At 48.7% G+C, this 20770-nt stretch overlaps 1 protein-coding gene across 8 annotated transcripts in view; it reads left to right on the plus strand.

Annotated features, from left to right (window-relative positions):
* The window catches only part of LOC122749237 (cyclin-dependent kinase 11B), a 36248-nt gene that overhangs the window by 7676 nt on the left and 7802 nt on the right, over positions 1-20770 (plus strand). For 2 of the 8 annotated variants that reach the window (XM_043995496.1, XM_043995502.1), the window contains 8 exons: positions 717-855; positions 11890-12044; positions 14904-15026; positions 15690-15785; positions 15902-16039; positions 18319-18384; positions 19367-19542; positions 20466-20556. In XM_043995496.1, coding sequence (XP_043851431.1) covers positions 717-855; positions 11890-12044; positions 14904-15026; positions 15690-15785; positions 15902-16039; positions 18319-18384; positions 19367-19542; positions 20466-20556 — 984 coding nt within the window. The remainder of the gene's footprint in view (positions 1-716; positions 856-11889; positions 12045-14903; positions 15027-15689; positions 15786-15901; positions 16040-18318; positions 18385-19366; positions 19543-20465; positions 20557-20770) is intronic. The other 6 variants (XM_043995498.1, XM_043995497.1, XM_043995499.1 and 3 more) reach the window with 6 other exon arrangements.

Genomic DNA, 20770 nt, shown 5'->3' on the forward strand with positions numbered 1-20770 from the left:
CTTTCAGTCAGCTGCTTGTTTCTCCCATTCAGTCTTGTTGCCAGGCAGTTGCTCTTCCATTTATAGAACATTTTACAATTGACAAAGTTGCTCCATTATTCCATTACATTTCATTATCTTAATTGATCCTTGAAACAGGTAGCCAGGGTGGGAATTATTGTTTTTTCCTGACAAGGAAACTGAAGGGATTGAAGCTGTTGTGACTTGGCCAGAGTCACACAGTAAGTGGTGTGGCCAGAGCTTGACTCCAGGCCCCAACTCCTGTTCTAGTGCTCTCTGTCTTGTGGCATGCAGCCAAGTGGAATGTGAAAGACAGATGAGGATGCCAGAGGACTTGGGGAAGGTTGGAATCCATTGGGCTTACACCAAAAACAATTCTAATAGGGTTGAAAAGTGTGTTTGGCCTAAAGGGAGAAGTTAGTACATCTGCCCGGTGTCTATGTGTCTGTGTCTGTGTCTGTGTATACATGTGTGAGAGCCTTAGGGTGAGGGGCAGGGGGCGTTGAAGAACACTTACTGTAGGCCACATTTGAGATGTGATCATACAAATCATTTCTTAACTGACATTTTGGTTGAAAATCTGAGCCAGGGTCCCGATCTCATAAAAGAAGAGTCCTGAATCCTAGCTTACATGTATCCTTATAACTGATATTTAAATGAACTTCCTGGAACTTGAGTATGTTCCTAGGAGTGTAACAGGCTGTTTCCCTCATCAGGGAAGCACGCCAGGGTGAAAGAGAAGGAGCGAGAACACGAGCGGCGGAAAAGGCATCGGGAGGAGCAGGATAAGGCGCGGCGGGAGTGGGAGAGGCAGAAGAGGAGGGAGATGGCTCGAGAGCATTCCAGGAGGGAGAGGTGAGAGCCTTTCCTTAGTGAACCAGCCTTGGAAGGCATCGAGTAAGCACTGTAGCAACGGTCGCTGCCACCATCATCACCATCCGCATCATCAGTGACAGCGGTATCACTTATAAGATGCAGAACACAGGATTGAGCACTGTGCCAGGGAGTACAATAGTAGGAGTAAGGAATGAAAAAGCATAAGAAGAAAAGAATACAATTCAGGCTCAGTTCATAAGTGCCAGGTGAAGAGGGAATGAAAGAACTCAGTGTGGGATAATATTAGGCAACGAAAATGGCCTAGAGGAATATAATTTTGACCCGAGTTTTATAGGAAATGACGGAAATATATCAAAGGAGAAAAGGGTAGTCCAGAGAATTAGCAAGTTGTGTTCTAAATGTAGCTAAAGCAAAGGACTCAGCCAAGGATTCATGAGAAATGAGGGAGGGAGCCTGTGGGAGCTGACTGACAGGCGTCCTTCAATGACAGCTTAAAAAATTAGGGACTCCAGATCCTTGGACAGGAGAGCCCCAGGACTAAAAGATGTTCTCAGCCGAGCCCTGTAGCATCACTCAGGCAGGGTAGATTAGAGCAGGAAGAAGCTGGAGGCAGAGAAAAGAGCTGGCAGCAGGGGCCAAGGGAAGGCCACCAAAACTGCATGGGTGGCAAAGACTTCATAATGCCAAGGAGAGCCGGTGTTTCCAAAGCCCAGGGGTCTCATTGGATTCCCCCAACAACCCTATGAGGTTGATGCTATTGTTATTCCCCCTAGATTTCTTAACTAATGGGACATGAAGGTAAGGAGAGAGAAGAGGTGGCAATAAATGAGTTTAGGAAAGCAGCAGAATGGTGTGGAGAACCTCGACCAGCCCTGGGGCTGGCGACAAAAAAGAGGCGTCCTCTCCTCTCATGGAGCGTGCGGTATATAAACCAGTCCGTATAATACAAGATGATGGACAGCCAGGTGGTACGGTGCTTAGAGGGATGGGCTTAGACTCAAGAAGACCTGAGTTTGAATCCCATCTCAGACACTTAGTAGCTGGGTGACCTCAGACAAGTTGTTTCACCTCTTTCAGCCTCAGTCTCATCATGTAAGCTGAAGGGGTTGGGTTTGTTGGCCCTTAAGGTCCCTTCTAGCTCTAAACCTGTGCTCATCAGGTTCCATGAGCGCTAAATAATTGCTCTTTAAAGTTATACCAGGGGTGGCTAGGTGGCGCAGTGGATAGAGCACTGGCCCTGGAGTCAGGAGTACCTGAGTTCAAATCCGGCCTTAGACACTTAACACTTACTAGCTGTGTGACCCTGGGCAAGTCACTTGACCCCAATTGCCTCACTAAAAAAAAAAACAAAAACAAAAAGTTATACTAGGGGAAAAGGTGGCACTTAGTGGCACCGGGGAGTTTTCATGAGAGAGGTGGTGTCAGAGCTGGGTGGGAGAGGGAGGCAGATTCCTAGACCCACAGGAAACAGCGACCAGCCCCTGCTCTGGGGAAACCATTGGCTGAAGCTGAGAGGACGTGGAAGACTGGCTGCAAAGGGAAGGGAAAGAGGTGCCAAGTTGGGGAGCGCCTTGAGTCCCAGCCCAAGGTGTTTAAACTATTGGGGAGGCAGAGAGGACCCATTAGAGGGCTTGAGAGAAGAGGGAGATCACTCAGTCTGTGTGTCCCGGAGGTGATCTGGCCTCAGGTGAAGGATGAGAAGGGACCCAGCAACGCCTGGGAAGAGGCTCCTGCACTGCAGGAGGGCATGCAGGGAGCAGGGTGTGATCGAGGCCAGTGCACAAGATAGGACGGCGTGGGGCCATGGCAGAGAAAGCGCCATGCAGCCTGCTTTGAGCAGGATGAAGGTGTCCGATTGGAGAAGGAGGGAGGCAGTGGAGACAGGTGATCCTCCCGTAAGCTTTAGGCTTGAAAGTGAGAGGCAGAGGATGGTGGTCGAAATACCCCCTGGATTGTGGGAAGGCTTCCCCCATCCCCAGAAGGGATCTCCTGACAGGCTTAAACAGAAAGGAAAGTTCTGGTGGGATATGAGAGGTGTGAGGGGCACAGCCACAGAATGTCAGAATTGGAACTAGTACCACCCCCTCCCCACAAATTGTTAGGAAGTTTTTCCCCACATCAAACCTAAATTTGCATGTTTGCAGCTTCTGCCCACTGCTCTTAGTTCTTCGTGGAGGGGCCAAGGAAAAGAAGTAAGCCTAGCTAGGTCTGGACTTGATGCAAACAGTGATTCCCCTGATTTGGTTGCATTCTTCAAATTCACATGGCCTATTTCCATTGAGCTGGAACCAATGACCATATTTTACATTCAAATCCACAGGCCTCCTTCAGGGGATTCGTGATTCACTAATAGGGACCTCAGTGTATGGGTGCAGATCAGACTAGGGGACTGTGGAGGCCCCTCCTGCATTCAGTCAGGTCTTCTATGTGATAACGTGGAGGTGGTTGGCCTGTCCTTTCTTCCTTCTAGACTAGTGTCTCCATTTCCTTCAGCCAGTGTCCTGATGAAGCGGACTTCAGGTTCTTCACCAATACTCTTCCTGCTCTATGATGTCCCACACTGAACTCTGGATTCAGATGGGGTCAGACAAGGGCTGAGGAGAATGAGACTGTCGCCACACCTCTTAGGGGAACCCGAGATCCTCAGAGCTTTGTCTGTTTCCACACCGGTGCTCACCCAGGCGACCGGCCATCCATTAAAACCTCCAGATTTTTTTCAGACAGCTGGTCTGGCTAGACCTTGCTTCCCTGGTGAGGAGAAGAGGCATTTCATCTTGATTAGATTCGGCCTAACCCTCTAACCTACCAAGGTGTCATCTGTTGTACTCACTTTCCCTCCTGGCTTTTTAGCTTCCCATCTGGGCCTTTATCTAAAGCACTGATACAAATAGTCCCCATTAGAGAGCTGTGCCATCATCAAGGACTCTGGGAATCCATCCATTCCTATTTCCCAGTCCATCCAGTTGTGCCATTGTCCAGCTTGCCTTTCACCAACTTTTTCCCCTGCTTTGGAAGTGTTTACATAGTTTATTTATGCTCTGGTGAAAACACCCTCCCTTTTTGCCAGCACCAACTTTTGCCTTTGTGGCGCCCCTAACTCCTTCATTCCGTTCTTGTGTTTCTTTTGCTGCTTCCTTGGGGTCTTTCCCTTCTCATGTAGGCCATGATGTGTAAGTCTGTGCTCTGCTTCATTTTTCTGTGCATAGTCAAGAGAATCATGGATCATGCCAGAGCCTGGTGTTTTGCCACCACCAAAATGAGTGCTGAATCCAGAGGCAAAAATGACATCTGGGGGGCGGCTAGGTGGCACAGTGGATAAAGCACTGGCCCTGGATTCAGGAGGACCTGAGTTCAAATCCGGTCTCAGACACTTGAAACTTACTAGCTGTGTGACCCTGGGCAAGTCACTTAACCCCTGTTGCCCGCCCCCCCCCCCCCAAAAAAAAAAAAGACATCTGGATTTGTCTCAAACTTCAGTCCTAGGTTCTGTGGCTTTTCCAGGATGATGGTCATCTGTAGCCATCTTTTTACATGGAAGAAGTCTGTCATGAACCTCCTGGTTCTGATGGTTACAGTGTCCTTCATGGTGGTGGCCAGACAAGGAGAGGCCTCACCAACTTTTTAATAAGAATTGCACGGGCTACTTCCTCAAACACTTAAATAAAGTCTAGGAAAACTGCTTAGGCCAGGCGTGAGGGGGCACTTCTATAATCCCTGCTTCCCAGGAGGCTGAAGCTGGGAGAGCGATCACTTGGACTCAGGAGCTCTGAGGGCTCAAGCCTATCGGGGATCCTCAGTATGTCTAGCAGCACTAGGGGGAGCTCCCAGGGGCCCCAAGCTGGCAAAGAAGGAGAAGGAGCAAAGCTGCCTGGGTCAGAAATGCTGCTATGCCGATCAGTGATGGGTTTGAGCCCATGAGTGGCGGCTGCACTTCCAACCTGGCTAACGTAGGGAGACCCAGTCTTCAAACAACCTAAACAGCCCTCCCCCTCCTTCAAAAAACTCTATTTGTTGCTGTAAGCTGACCTGCCCCTCCAGTGATGCCAGCAGGAAAAGAAGCAACTTGCTGAAACCATCCTGGTCTGGCAGCCTCTTCCTTTTCTAGACATGTACAAACAGTTTTTGAGAATACGGACATGTTATTGGAACATAGGGAAAAATATGGCTTATATATGGGTGGTGTTGAGGAGTTGAAATCACGCTCATTAGCCCATCATGTCCTTTGACCACTTTTCTTTTGGGGAATGACTCTCAGTGTTCTAGAATTGGAACAGCTCACTATACATTTTAGACATCCAGCCTTTATTGTTGAAACCCGATGCCAGTGTTTTCCTGCTCTGGTGTTTGTTTCTCTTCTTCTACATTTGGTTGTGAAAGGTACCTGCTCTCTTCTCTTCTTAATTTTTGATGATGTGATCATTTAGATTCAAGTTGTGTAGAAGATAATGCTCTAAACCTGATTTGAGACTAAATACAGTGTTTCAACATTTCTTGTCAAAACGAAAGCTCTTCCGGTGGTCCTTGATGGCCTTGGGTTTATCAGCTACTGAACTATTTACTGTTTGCAGTTGTTTCTCGTTCTTGCTTATGCGCCAGGCAGTTTTGAGGACCATTGCTTTCCAACGGTTGGCGTTATGGTAACGCTGCACCCTCTTCATTTGTGCCTTTTTCATTTTTCCCTTGAGATTTTAGACATTTGTTCTTCACTAATTTGATGGGCGTGACACAAACCCTATAGATTAATGTAAGTAGTGTCACCATTTTTATTCTATTGGTGTTATCCAACATAGAGTGACTATGTCTCCAGTTATTTGTTTCCCTTGATTTTTTTTGTTTGTTTTGGTTTTTGGTTTTTTTAGTGAGGCAGTTGGGGTTAAGTGACTTGCCCAGGGTCACACAGCTAGTAAGTGTTAAGTGTCTGAGGCCGGATTTGAACTCAGGAACTCCTGAATCCAGGGCCGGTGCTTTATCCACTGAGCCACCTAGCCGCGCCCTCCCCCCCCCCCCCCAGTGGGTTTCTTAATGATACCTTTCTTGCATTATGTCATCTGTGGCCTTCAGAGTGCTGCCACCTCTGTTCTCTTAGATTGCGGCTTCTCTAGTCAAATACCAACAATTCCTTCCCTCCTTTGTCTTTTTCACTTTAGATTTTTATTTGAATTTGCAGACCACCAAGCACAGCATTCTTGCCAGCCCTTCCTGGGTGCGTACTCTCCCTGCCTGAGAGCCTGGCAGTGTTCTCATTTAAACTCAGTAAGTGTTAGAAATCCGGCCACCCTCTTCGTGGCATGCAGTTCACCTCTTGGGCCTCCTTGACTTCAGTGGACACCAGTGAGGAAAACACAACTTATGCCCTGTGCTCTTGCGTTCTTGCCGAGGACATTTGTAATCTTGGATATTTAGAGTCTTTTCAGGGTCTTTTGGGCCAGTCTTGGCCGTCTTCATCAGAGGCCAGGAGGCTCCAAGCCCCAGGAAGACCACGGGCCCACTCTCGCTCTTGACTGACTGACAAACAGCTCCCCAGATGCCCTGAGCAAGTGAGTCCCCGCCCCCTCAGCTCCTCTCCTTGGGCCTCTGGATCATCAGTTGTCATCCTGGCCTCTGCACATGAGACTTGTTGATCGCTTGTGCACTACAGCCACATTCCGGGGCCCTCCGGGCCCTGCCATGCTTTGCTCTTCCTCACTTCTGTGTTGCCTGACAAATGGGTTAGTGGGTCCACAGTGGATGTGCACAGTTTAGTCACTTTGTAAACATAATTTCAAATTGCTTTCCATTAGGGTTGGACTGGACAGTAGCTCTGCAAACAACACATTTGTATGGCCATCTTCCCCCTATTTCCATCTTTTCTCAGCTTTGCCAATTTGCTGGGTAGGAGATGAAACCTCAGTGTCATTTTGATTTGTATTCCACTCACTAGGTGCTTTGGGAGCAGTCTTTTCCAAGTACACTAGTTTATAGTTCTTTTGAGGACATTTCATTTCTATTCTTTGAACAAACAGTTGGGGAATGAATGGCTCTTTATTTGACATAAAGACAGTTCTCGATTTGCATAAATTCTCACCATGAAATTCACCTCTGCAGAAAACTGGGAAACAATTTTTACAGTCAGTATTTCTGATAAAGGCCTCATTTCTAAAATACATAGGGAACTAAATCAAATTTATAAGAATGTAAATCATTCCCCAATTAAGAAATGGTCAAAGGATATGAACAGGCAGATTTCTGATGAAGAAATCAAAGCTATCTATTGCCATTTGAAAAAATTATCTAAATCACTATTGATCAGAGAAATGAAAATTAAAACAACTCTGAGGTACCAACTCACACCTATCAGATTGTCTAATATGACAAAAAAGGAAAATAATAAATGTTGGAGAAGCTGTGGAAAAATTGGAACACTAATCCATTGTTGGTGGAGCTGTGAACTGATCCAACCATTCTGGTTTTTTTGGGTTTTTTTAGTGAGGCAATTGGGGTTAAGTGACTTGCCCAGGATCACACAGCTAGTAAGTGTTAAGTGTCTGAGGCTGGATTTGAACTCAGGTACTCCTGAATCCAGTGCCGGTGCTCTATCCACTGCGCCACCTAGCTGCCCCTTGATCCAACCTTTCTGGAGAGCAATTTGGAATTATGCCCAAAGGGCTATGGGACTGTTCATACCCTTTGACCCAGTGGTACCACTGCTAGATCTATATTCCAAAGAGATCATAGAAGAGGGAAAAGGATGCACACATACAAAAATATTTATAGCAGCTCTCTTTGTGGTGGCAAAAATTTGGAAATTGAGGGAACACCCATCAATTGGGGAATTGGCTAAACAAATTGTGGTATATGAATGTAATGGAATACTATTGTGCTGTAAGAAACAGTGAGCAGGAGGAGTTCAGAGAAACCTGGAAGGACTTACATGAACTGATGCTGACTGAGAGGAGCAGAACCAGAACATTGTACACAGTAACAGCAACATTGTGTGATGAACAATGGGGATAGACTTGGCTCTTCTCAGCAGTGCAATGATCCAAAACAGTTTCAAAGAACTCATGATGGAAAATGTTCTCAACATCCAGAAACAAAGAACTGTGGATTATGAATGCAGATTGAACCATACTGTTTCTACTTTGGGGCTGGGTTTTTTCCTTCTTTTTTGAGGTTTTTCCCTTTTGCTCTGATTCTTCTTTCTTTCTTTTTAATAAAAGTATTTTATTATTTTCCAGTTACATGTAGAGATAGTTTTCAACATTTGTTTTTTTTTTTGTTTGTTTTTTTAGTGAGGCAATTGGAGTTAGGTGACTTGTCCAGGGTCACACAGCTAGTAAGTGTTAAGTGTCTGAGGCCGGATTTGAACTCAGGTACTCCTGACTCCAGGGCCGGTGCTCTATCCACTGCACCACCTAGCTGCCCCTATCAACATTTGTTTTTATAAGATTTCTAGTTTCAAATTTTTTTTCCCTCCCTCCCCAAGACAGGAAGCATTCTGATATAGGTTATATATGTACAATCACATTAAACCTAGTTCTGCATTAGTCATGAATCAGAACAAAAAGGAAAAACCTCAAAAAAAGAACAAAAAAAATAAAAATAGTATGGTTTAATCTGCATCTAGATTCCATAGTTCTTTTTTTTCTAGATTTGGAGAGCATTTTCCATCATGAGTCCTTTGGAACTATCTGATTCTTTTTTCACAAGATGACTAATGCAGAAATATGTTTAGTGTGATTATACATTTATAACTTATCAAATTGCTTTTTGTCTTGGAGAAAGGGGGAGGGTGGGAGAAAATGTTGGTACTAAAAATCCTATGAAAACAAATGTTGAAAACTATCCTTATATGTAACTGGAAAATAATAAAATACTTTTGTTGAAAGAAAGAAAGAAATTCGCCTCTGGGTGGGGCCAGACATTGGCAGGGTGCCCTGCTCCCAGCAATGAAGCCTCTGGCTGAGGGTCTGCAGGCTGTGGAAAGGTCTGCTTATGTGGAAGCAGAGCTGGCTATATTGGTGTTCATTCCCTGTAGCAGATTCTTCATGCAAAGACTGTTTTCCCAGGCAGCAGTTTCCCTTCTTCTGGTTGCATTGATTTTACTCATTCAGAAGCTTTTCTGTCTCCTAGAATAGAAACTGTCTCTTATCTTTTATGATCTCTGCTTTTTCCCAGAGATGGGAAAGGCACCTGACTTCATTCTCCGATAATTATTTTGGTGGTGGGATTTTTTATGTTCAGGTCAGGCATCTATTCTGAGCTTGTGCATAAGATGTTGGTCTGAACTTCCCAGCCTTCCCACTATTTCTCTTTCAAAAGGGCATTCTGGGGCAGCTAGGTGGCACAGTGGATAAAGCACCAGCCCTGGATTCAGGAAGACCTGAGTTCAAATCTGGCCTCAGACACTTGACACTTACTAACTGTGTGACCTTGGTCGAGTCACTTAAACCCTCATTGCCCCACCAAAAAAAAAAAAGCATTCTTCTCCATGAGTCAGTGTCCTCAGTTTTCACAGCGGTCCTTCTTGCCTTCTGCCACCTGGGTAGGCTGCTCCTCCACATTTGCCCCCGTCTCCCCTCCACTTGTTCCTGTTAATGCCAGACTCGTGGCTAGAAGCTGCATGGAGGTTGCAGAGGCAGAAACCCAATCTGTTTCATTCAGACCCCTGCAAACTTCTCTATGGGGCTCTCATTTTTAGAGTGCTCTTGAGTGCCCATCATTCTCTCTACAGAACTGTTTTAACACGTTTACACCCTTGTATCACTTCCTTCTGGCCCTTCTCCCACCTCTCACCTTATTAAATTGCATCAACTTCTTTTCCTTTTAAGATAAATCTTATTTTGTTGCTGTCTTTTCTTCTTACGTTGATGCTAAATATAACCATTCCTCCTCCCCGTCCGGGGAGCTAGCCCTATTACAGAAAAAGAAAAGGAAGGAAGAAAATCAGAAAAGGCCCAGGACTCCTGGCACACTGACGTTCTTGCCAGCCCATCCCAGGTGCGTGCTCTCCCTGGCCAAGAGCCTGGAATCCTTGTTTTACACGGATTGAGGTTTGGAAATCCCAGCCCCGTCCGCAGACATTGTGTCCTTGGCCAGCTGTTCTCCCAGGTTAGCTGCTCTCTTTGGCTCCTCTCATTTTCTAAACTCTTCTCCTGAGCCAACCATAGGCACTCTAGCAACATGACTATTGGCTTTCCCTTTGCTCAATAACTTCTTTTACCTCCTATCTTGCCGTCTCACCAGTTTGTTTCATATTTTGCTTTTTCTTAGTTCTATCAGTTTGCCAAGTAACCTCTCCTTGATTCCTCCTCCTCAGTCCTTTCCCTCCTTCATATAAGAAGGGATGGGATCCAGAGGATGGGTAGAGAAGGTAGCTTTGGCCGGAAGGGGGAATAGATTGTCTGAGACAGGCGGAGCTGAAGGAGAATCCCCTCTGCCCCATCATCCCACGCTAGGGCTGCAGGGGCAAGGCAGCTTCTTGAGTTTGGTTGTTAGCTGTCTGCCCACTGAAATATGGAACTCCCTATGAGGGGAGAAAAAGATAAAAAACCTCTCCCATCCTATTTCCTGACCAGCTCTCTCCTCCCACTTGTCCCTCACTTCTTCAGTAAGTTGGCTCAGTGGTAAAGAGAATTGGAGCCTGTTGTCATTTGAGGGCCTGGAGTCAGCTGTGCCCTTGCAGTTTTAGAGGCAATATTGAGAGGCCAAGTGAGAGCAGAAGCAAAGATCCCAGACCTGTTTGGCACAGCTAGGGATACACACATTGACAGACACTGGGCACAGGGACTTCCCAGGAGCAGTGGAGGGTGAGGGTGGTGGGGACAGGCAGGCAGCCTCCCTTTGGCTAGTTGGTCTCAGTCTCAGCAGAATTGGCTGGTTTTTGCCACTGATGTGCAGGGAGGAACCAAATTAGGAAGATCGACAGCTTGAGCTTTGAGGAGAGTGGCACCTTCTGCACGCCTTAGAGTCCTCCTGAGTCTCCTGTAGATAGCAACAAAAGGTTAAGTGACTTGCCAAGGGTCACAGCAGGAGTGGCTCAGAGGTGCTCCCCATGGACTCAGGCTACCCGTGCTAGGCTGGGCTCAGCCATCCCATTGGCGTTGGGTGGTCTTTAATGTACTTTGAGACTTTGTTTTGTCCTACTAGCAAGTGCATTGACTCATAGTTCCCACAAAAATGATACATTTTTATTCTGTTAGGAAGCGCTAAAAATAATTCTCTGTGGTCTCCCGGTTTTTAGCTTTTGGTACAATTGAATAACAATAGTAATAGAATGGCTAGCATTTACGTAGCGTTTTACGGTGTGTGGAATACTTTCCATCTGTTTTCTCACTTGGTCCACATAACCCTAGAAGGTAAATGCCGTTGAGAGAGTTTAAATGACTTGCACCAGGTCACAAAGCCAGTTAGCATCTGAGGCAGGATTTGAACTTGGGTCTTCTGAATCTAAGTCTAGCACTGAACACACTGTACCACCTAGTTGCTCTATATTCTTCAAGAAGGCAACAGTGATTATGTCGCAATAATCAGGCAAAGGATGTTTTTCCCTCCCAAGTAACTCCCAGATTTCTACCTAACTTATCAATAAAGTTTATGTTCACTCTGCCTTTGAGGTAAACTGATGGACTCTGAGAAGTCTTATATGGTAGAGTTGGGGGTGGGGGCGGGGGGAATGCCTCAAGTGCTGCAGCTATTGGAGAAATCAGGACTCGTCCCCGAGCCCTCTGAGCTGTCCTCATGACTTCCCCAGAGCTGCCCCTGTCTCTGCGTAGTTGATGGCATTTTTGTTTTTCGGGGCTCCCTTTAGAACTGGATTGTCTTGTGTACTTCAGACATTTTGATTGTGTAGTCTGGCAAAACATGAACAGAAAAGCACTTGAGCCAGTGCCGGGGCCTTCCCATGTTCTGTTCTGCCAGAAGGAATCGGCTCCTTCTGCTAGTGACGATCTTTTCTCAGATCGGCTGTTGTGATGGAAGTTGTTGAGATTGAGCAAGCTGAGAAAAGGTCATTTGTAAATGAAAGTGCTAAAAACTATTGGAACCTTCCTATTTGAATTAAAAAAAAAGTAGGCATCTGATTGCTTCCAGGGACCGTCTTGAACAGCTGGAACGAAAGAGGGAACGAGAGCGGAAGATGCGGGAGCAGCAAAAGGAGCAAAGGGAGCAGAAGGAGCGGGAGAGGCGGGCCGAGGAGCGGCGCAAAGAGCGAGAGGCCAGAAGAGAAGGTAACGAGGCCTACGGGACTGTACATGGGGACACGGGGGCAGGCGGACCTCCTGGGCCTTGGCCTTCTCTCAAGAAAGGCTCACTGATGTGCGGAGCGCGTAAGGGCTGCTTTGGTGTTGTTAGGGCCAAATGCATCAAGCATTGATCACTGAAAGGTTAGCTGGAAGCTACCAGGTGTTTCTCAGAGAAAACAGATCATATATTTGTATCCTCCCTCTGTCGGCCTCTGTGTCAAAGTGAATGTGCACAAAATGGGAAGGTCCATTGTGGAGAAAGTTGTCGGCCTCGACAGACACTTGGAACACTTAGGTGTGTGCTTCTCACTTAGGAGAATCCCAGAGTTGGAAAAGACTTTAGGGGCCATCTAAGCCAAGCAGTGCCTAAACAAACGTCCGCTCCACAGCGTGCCAAAAGTGGTCTTCCGGCATTTATCTGGAGACCCCAGCGAGGGCAAGCCCCTTCCCTCCTTCCCAAGGCCGCCCATTCCCTTTGGGACAGCTCTGGTCAGATCTCAATGTGCCTCTTTGGATCTTGTGGTCAGGGTAGGCTGGCAAGGCCCATTCTCAAGGAAGCCGTGCTTGTGTCCTTATCGAGAGGTGTGTTGTGATTCTTTAACAGAGGTTCTGTAATTTTGCCAGGAGCCAAAGTCACCTCCCTGGCCTTTAGGAAGGGACCCCATCTCTTCCTATTTTGAGAATCAAAACAGCCCCTGCCCTTCTCCAGACATTCCTGCAGTCACTTCTGCCTGTGGTTGGGTTTTTTTGGTTTGTTTGGTTTTTTTAGCACGCCAGGATGTAGGTAATGTAACTTGAACTCATCAAGGGCAATTAGATGCTCTTACTGTCTTCTTGACTATCCTGGGCATCAGCACCCTGCTTGCCATTTTTGTTCTGTCCTTTCCTATGCCAAAGATCTTTATCTTTGCAAAGAAAACAGAAGCAGAATAAAAGTTGTTTCTGCCTTTTCTGTTGTCAGTAATTGTTCCCCGTGTCCTGAGCCACAATTGCCTCCCTTCTTTGGGCCTCCTCCTCGCCCCAATGCAACCCTAAACAATTCCTCCCTGTGGTCCTTACGCTCCCTTGCCATCTCCCTCCGAGCTTCGCTTGGCTTCAGAGAGCCCGCCAGGCTTTCATGCTCACTCCCAATAATCTGCTCTTGCTTATGTCTTCTGGACATGACTTTTTAAAACCTATGTGGGTTGGTAGTTCCTTGGACACCCACATTGTTCTCTTTAGAAAACTTCCCTTCTTCATCCTCATCTGAATTGTCTATTTTTATGTCTTCCCCTGTGCTAACTTGGACTGGAGAATTCTAATCCCTGTGATGGGATCCTTCTCCTTTCTCTGAACCTTTGGAAATCTGCTCTCAGCAAATCCTTGTCAGACTGTACCCAGCCTCCTCTTCTTCCTTCCTTGCTCATAAGTTCGAAGGCAGAGGGGCCACTTTTATCCAAAGTGGCCATTATTTCCATCTTTGGGGTGATGATCAGATAAAGAATAGGATTTCTCCTTGATTTCTCTACCTCTTTGAGAATTACCATTAGGGAAAACTCAACACCAGGAGATTATATATTGGGGAGGGAGGTCAGGGAAAGAGGGGAGAAGAGATGCTATTTGGGGAGTTTATTTTTATTTTTATTTTTTTAAGTGAGGCAATTGGGGTTAAGTGACTTGCCCAGGGTCACACAGCTAGTAAGTGTTAAGTGTCTGAGGCCGAATTTGAACTCAGGTCCTCCTGACTCCAGGGCCGGTGCTCTATCCACTGCGCCACCTAGCTGCCCCTATTTTTTTAAGTAGTAATAATGGATTGTTCTGAAACACACACACTTCTGGTCTCCTTTGTGATCAGTGCAATGAGAACGTTAGTAACATGGTGGCCTGAAATCAAGGAGACTGATTTTGGTCATTGGACAGAAGTTGGTTTTCTCTGGATAGACTTGGTTGGGAATCTCAACTGTGACCTTGGTAGCATTCAGTCAACAAACATTTCTCACCATGTGCCCAGCTCGGGGTGGCACAGTGGGGAGGGATGAGCCAAAGATGGCCCTGCCTTGGTGTAACTGACAGCCTGTCAGGGAGATGAGGCAGCTTAGACCGTGATAACGCGCTCCTTATGTTACTTGGCATTAATTTGTGTGTTGTGTTCTCCCACCCCTGTTAGAATGTAAACTCCTTTAGGGAAGAACCGTTTTGTTGTTGTTGTCTCTGTACTCCACTGTCCAGCATGGTCCCTTTCACCTTGGAGGTGATGGAATGTTTGTCACATTGAAAGGTGTGGTGTTCAGGCCTCGGGAGGCGATGGGCCCACTCTCAGACGCAGTATTGGGCTCCATCCGGGGGGGCTGCACTTTTGGAGGAACGTTGATTAGTTGGAGAACTTTGAGAGGTGAAAGGACTCTCTGTGAAGTCTAGTGGAAGGACCGGTGGATGTTTAGCCGGGAGAAGACTTTGGGGGTGACTGGGTACCTGTCCTCCGGGATCGGAAGAGCTGCCATAGGCAAGAAGGATTAGTCTGGTCCTGCTTGGCCCCACAGGGCAGGGCTGGAAGGATGAGCTGTTTTGGGCGGTAGATGGCACCCCTGTCCTTGAGGCTGATGGCCGCTTGTGGTTTAGGTTACTTTTCAGATGCAGATTGGGCTGGATAGCTGCTGAGGGCCTTCCAACTCTGAGATTCCGTGACTCTGAATTGAAAATGCCCCATGTGAGACCAGTAGCTCAGATGGGAGCTGGGAACAGAAGCGCCCCCCACCCAACAGATCCAGCTAGTCTTGTATTGGTGTGCACAAGGAATCTTGGAGGAAAGGGCCTTTGGTTTGAAGCAAGCTGGTGTCAATGCCTTCTTTTTTCTGGGGTTGCCAGTTTCTGCACATCACAGAACAGTGCGAGAAGACTATGGAGACAAAGTAAAAATAAGTCACTGGAGTCGAAGCCCATTACGCCAGCAGCGAGAGAGATTTGAGCAAGGGGATGGCAGGAAGCCAGGTAAGCCTCTGCCTGGGTGCCAGCTAGGCGCTGTGGTCAGTGCCTCTTAGGACACGGCGCTCGCTGGTTTTCACCACAATTGCCTTGTTGGGACAGTCTCGTGGGAGCTTACCCCCGCGCTCAGGCGGCACGCTTAACCGTGGGGATGGTGGCTTTTCCTCTGAAGAGCCAGACCATATATTTCTGTAAAAGCATGGCTGTTTCTCAAGTAGGACACTGACTCTTCAGGACTGACCGTTCTGCATGGCCATGGCCTTGTGGTGACCTTTTCTCACAGGGGCTCTTGGAACCTACTTTATTTAGGAGGGAGTTCAGCAAATTCAGTGTTTCTCTTAATTAACGTTTGCTCACTCACTCCATGTGCCCTGGTTGAATACTGTGCTTCCACCTCAGGGCCGGCCCTCCTCCATTCACATCCAGCAGACTTCCGATTGGCCGCATAGTCGATCCATTGATTCTTGCCCCTTGTGGAGCCTCTTGGTCACCCGTTCAGAGATGCTGTTCCTTTTACTTGAAGGTTGACAGTTCATCTTCTGGGAACCCTGTGAAACGAATAATGCAATGTCTTTTTATGAAAAGTAAATCAGTCTTTGCCGATTGTCTTAATTACTGAAAAGCGTCTCCCCCAACTTACCTGTGCCACCGTGTGTGTTTGTTTCCTAGTCAAAGAGGAGAAACTGGAGGAGAGGGATCCCCTTTCTGATTTACAAGATATCAGCGACAGTGAGAGGAAGACCAGCTCAGCTGAGTCCTCATCAGGTAGCTGGAGAGCAGCATCAGACAGACAGCCAGACTTTGTCAGGCGGAGCCGCGAGGCTCCTCCAAGGGAAGGGACCACAGGGACTTATCTTCTCCTTTTCTGCTTTCTTCTCCAGCAGAGTCAGGGTCTGGCTCTGAGGAGGAAGAGGAAGAGAGCAGCAGTGAGGAATCAGAAGAGGAGGAGGAGGAAGAGGAGGAAGAAGAGGAGGAGGAGACAGGAAGCAATTCTGAGGAAGTGTCTGAGCAGTCTGCTGGTAAGGGGACAGAACTTCACCCAAGAGTTAAGTTTAAACACTTCAAACCCCAAGGCTCAGGGTTGGTAATGCCACCTGTTTTGTCCTTTTTCTTTGGGCACCAGGCCAGAGAGAAGGATGGCCAAAGAAAAAGATGGCTAGCTCAAAGTCTTAACTTTCCCCTTCCTAAAACCAAACCTAGCCCCAGATTCCAAGGAGGGGGCTGCACGCTTCTTTCCTTCCCAGAGTTCACAGGAAGCCAGCACGAGTCAGTGCTGGGGAGTTCTTCTGTCCCGGCAGCATGAGCTTGACCCGTGTTCAGAAGGGTGCTTAGGACTGTTTCCCACAGAGGCTCTTCCAGTCGTCTCTTCTCTCCTCAAGCCTCCCACACCAGCCTCTCCCTGCCCTCTGAGCAAAGTGTTCACGTCTTACTTGACTGAGAAAGCCGAAGCTCCCTTTCTCTTTATCTCAGACCCCTGCTATCACCCCTACTCCCTCCTCCTCCTCCTCCATGATGAGATGGACACGGCCAGCCCCCATCATTGCCCCTTGATCCTGGCCCCTTCTGCTAGCTCCTTTCCTGCCACCTTCAAAGATATCTCCCCCACCCTTAAGAAACCTTCACTTCCCAGCCACCCCTCAAGCTACTTTCATATGTCTCCTCCCTTTCTCAGCCAAATTCCTAGAAAAAATTGTCTACACTCGGTGCCTCCACTTCCTCTCCTCTCACGCACTCCTCAGCCCTGCGCAGCGTGGCTTTCAACCTCACCGTTCAACCAAAACTGCTCTCTGCAAAGCGACTGGCCATCTCTTAGTTGCCCGATCCAACGGTCTCTCCCGAGTCGTCGCCCTGCTTGACCTCTGCAGCATTCGGTGCTGCTGACCACTCTTTCCTCTAGGGCGTTCTCCCCTCTCTGGGGTTTCTTCATGGTGCTGTCTCCTGGTTCTCCTCCTGCCTGTGCGACCCCTCCTGCTGGATCACCACGTGTGTCCTGCTTACTAAATCTCTCCCAGGCTCTGTCCTGGGCCCTCTTGTCTGTCTTCATTTCTCTCTTGGTGACCTCATCAGCTCCCTTGGATTTAAGGTTACTCTCTGTACAGGTGGCTCAGAGATCTGTATATCCAGCCCCAGTCTCTCTCCTGAGCTAGTCCTGCATCACCAGCTGGCTATTGGACATTACAAATTGAATGGCCAGGGGCACCTCAAACTTGGCACGTCTGAGACAGAGTTCTGTCTTTCTCCTCAAACCAGCCCCTCTTCCCAGCTTCCTTACAGCACTGCCATGCTTCTACTCTCCCTGGTTTTAAATCTGGCGCTATCCTCAGCTTCTCATCCTCTCAGCCCCACAGGTCCCATCCATGGCCAAAGTTCAGTGTTTCTTCCTCCGTCCCCAGTTCTTGCACCTCTCCCTTCCTTGCTGCTCCCGTGGCTGTCACCCCTCAGACAATTGCAGTCACTTCCCATGGGTCTCCCTGCCTCACAAGCTCTCTCCTGTCCAGTCCATCCTTAAGCGTAGATTTGACCTGACCGCACATTACTGCCCTCCTCAATCAACTCCAGGACTTCCCTGTGGCCTTGAGTGTCAGCCACAGCCCTTCACAACCTGCACGGTCGCACGTGCTCTGGGGCTCCACCAAACTCTCCTCTTCTCCATTGCTCCCGTGGGACACTGTCCCACCTGGCCGGCCTTGGGGGGGGCTCTCCTCAGGCCTGGTATGTCCTCCCTCACATCCACTCAGACCCCTTCTTTAACCCTTTTGTGCCTGGACCCCCAGCCTGAGAATCACGGTTTTAAATGACTGGCATAAGCACTCAATTTCAGCCAGAGGTTGGTAAAAGGCGAGAGATTTATACGATCTGAAGAGAAACCAGAGTATCAGCCGGAGGTTAGTGAAAAAAGGAAGATGTCATTTTGTCACAGACTCCCTGAAGTCTCTCCATAGACCCCTGGTTAAGAACCTCTGTTCTGTAGGAAGTCCCCTTTGTCCCCTAACTGTAGTGCCCTCCCCCAGTTAGTTTGCATTTATCTTGGGCGCTCTCTGTGGACTTAGATCTTCACCTGTTGAGCTCCTTGAGGTCACAGACTTTTGGGGTTTTATCCTTCTGTCTCCAGCATATCACGGAGCCTGGCATGTAGTAGGCACTTAATACACGCTTGTTGATTGAGGGATGCCAGGCGCGTCTGAGGCACAGAGGTGCTCTGGTTCAGGAAGGAATGTAGAGACAGGGCGCAGAAGCCAGGGGCAGGGCAGGTTTCTCCTCTGTCCGTCTGAGCGGCTGGCTTTGTTTTGATTTGCAGAAGAAGTGAGTGAAGAAGAAATGAGTGAAGAGGAAGAGCGAGAGAATGGAAACCATATCTTAGTTGGTGAGAAACTCTTCCCTGTGAAACTTTTGGGCTTTGTTTTTTCTCATGTCCCCAGTGCCTCAGGAAGGAGCTCCTTGTGAACGTGCTTAAGACTCTGTCCCTGAGCTCAAGTCTTTGTCACATCCTAAAGAAAAGAAGTTTCACTAGTCGTTGTGCCCGTTTGTTGGCCTCAAATGCTGTCGCACAGTGTGAGCCAGGGTGTTTCTTATTGGTTTTCCCTAGAACCTCTGTTTTGGAAACTTAGCACGGTTCTTCAGAGGACCAAGATGGGTATTGACGACCCTGTGGAGAGAGGCAGTGTGGCATGGTGGAAAGAGTGGGTGGGCCTGGAATCCCAAAGCACCTCAGTGTCCCTCCTCTGACACCGGGCAAGTCACTGAACCCCTTGAGTCTCAATTTCTTCATCTGTAAAGTAATTGGTGTACTCCCTATTTCCATGGGTGGTTGTGAAGACTGGTGAGACAGCACATATAACCTGCTTTGCAGACTTTAAAGTATTATGTCAGCTATTGTGATTAGGGTTTTCATTCCTCCTCTTCCTCCTTCTTCCTGTGTACCAGGCTGTGCCATGGAAATATTCAGGGGTCCCTGCCCTCGTGGAGGCGATATAGGCCCCGTGTAATGCAGGCACAGGGGAGGGAATCCAGGACGTACGTCAGGCTTCTGGGCCCTCTCTCCTACCGTTTGGAGAGCAGGGAGGTCTCTTGGCAGGGCTGTCCCTCGGAGAAGAGCCATGGCAGGCACTGGGTGGGAGGGGATCCGAGCTTCCTGTGGATCTGCAGAGAGGCAGCAATCCTTTGTCCTTGAAGTAACATCAGCCACAGAGTAGCAGGAGTTGGTCCGACCGCGTTCTACCCTTCTCTGGGCCAGAGAACCCTCTCTGCCCCCTGACTCTTGGGCCTTCCGCTCCTTCTGGTGGCTGGAGGCTGAGCTCTGGCACTTGGCAGTTACCATGTTCTCGATTTGATTCTAACTTTTAAAGTTACAGAGTCAAGGTTTGACCGAGATTCGGGAGAGAGCGAAGAAGGGGAAGAAGAAGCAGGCGAGGGGACGCCGCAGTCCAACGCCATGACGGAAGGCGACTACGTCCCCGACTCTCCGGCCTTATCTCCCATCGAGCTGAAGCAGGAGCTCCCCAAATACCTCCCGGCCCTACAGGTCAGCAGTGGGTACAGACCCGCTTCCTCCGCTCCCCTGCCCCTGGTATGGGGGGCGGGGGTCCTCCCATTTCTCCTCCCAACACCTTGCTCTCCTTCTTCCACCTCCTGACCCACAGCACTGCCAGCTGCCTTCCCGGGGCCATAGGAGGGATAGGACTTTGTCACTTGGCCAGAGCCTGGTGGGGTGCATTCTTTTTGCCTGTTGATGACAACAGCTTATCGAGTCCAGCAGCACTCAAGAGATTGTCTGCCCCGTGCAGCTCATCCAGAGAATAGGGGACATCCCCTCTGGGCATACTTTCAGGGCTGACTCGAGTTGGAGGCACGAGTCTTGGATCCTTGCCCACTGGGGCATTGATTGAGGCTCTAGGGACTCCAATGTGACTACCGTTTTTTAGTCCTGTCACCCCTGAAATGGATGCAGGATGGAGACTTCTTATAATTCTCAGTGCCCCTCCCCTGGCACCCTGAGACTCTGGGCTTCCTGCTGCAGAGCTGCCTGTTTGTCTGCTAGAGGGAGCCCAGATTTACCCCTTTGGTTGGCTTTGTTCTTTCTGTGTCCCCAGAAGACCTTGTCTTACTGATGTAAAAGGTCTTGGTGCTGCTGGGGTCAGGGACATTGGGAGAGGGGGAGAGTATCACCAGCCCCTGAGGTAGTTTTGTGTCTTGTCAGCGCCTCGATCCGGGATGTACTAGATGGAACACACCGCGGTGTCCCACCAAGCTCTTGTCTTTTAACTCAGAGAGAGCTGGGACCAGCATCCCTGAGAGTCCCAGGGGAGAGTAGCGTGTTCTCTGTGGCGGCAGAATCTGCAGCAGTGTGCAGCAGCCGTGGCCCGAGCACCTGCAGGAACAGGCTCAGCGGGCAGGGAGCTTACCAGGGTCAGAGGCCACCGTCACACACTTACCCTTCCTCCCCAGGGCTGTAGGAGTGTGGAAGAATTCCAGTGTCTGAACAGGATCGAAGAAGGCACCTATGGTGTGGTCTACAGAGCGAAGGACAAAAAGACCGGTCAGTGCTCGCCAGACTGCCAGGGGGTGGAGGGGCAACTCTCAAAGCTTAGAGGAGACCCAGGCTCCAAGAGTCATGAGTCTAGAGCTGGAAGGACCCTCGGGACATCTGGTCTAGTTCAGCCCCTCTGGGGCTGGGACTCCAGACTGGCCACCCCTGGTGTGGTGGATGGGACAGGCCCAGATCCCAGGTTACTTTGCTTTGGGCCCGTCAG

This window comes from Dromiciops gliroides, chromosome 3 (assembly GCF_019393635.1).
Source record: "Dromiciops gliroides isolate mDroGli1 chromosome 3, mDroGli1.pri, whole genome shotgun sequence".
NCBI classification, from domain to species: Eukaryota; Metazoa; Chordata; class Mammalia; order Microbiotheria; family Microbiotheriidae; genus Dromiciops; species Dromiciops gliroides.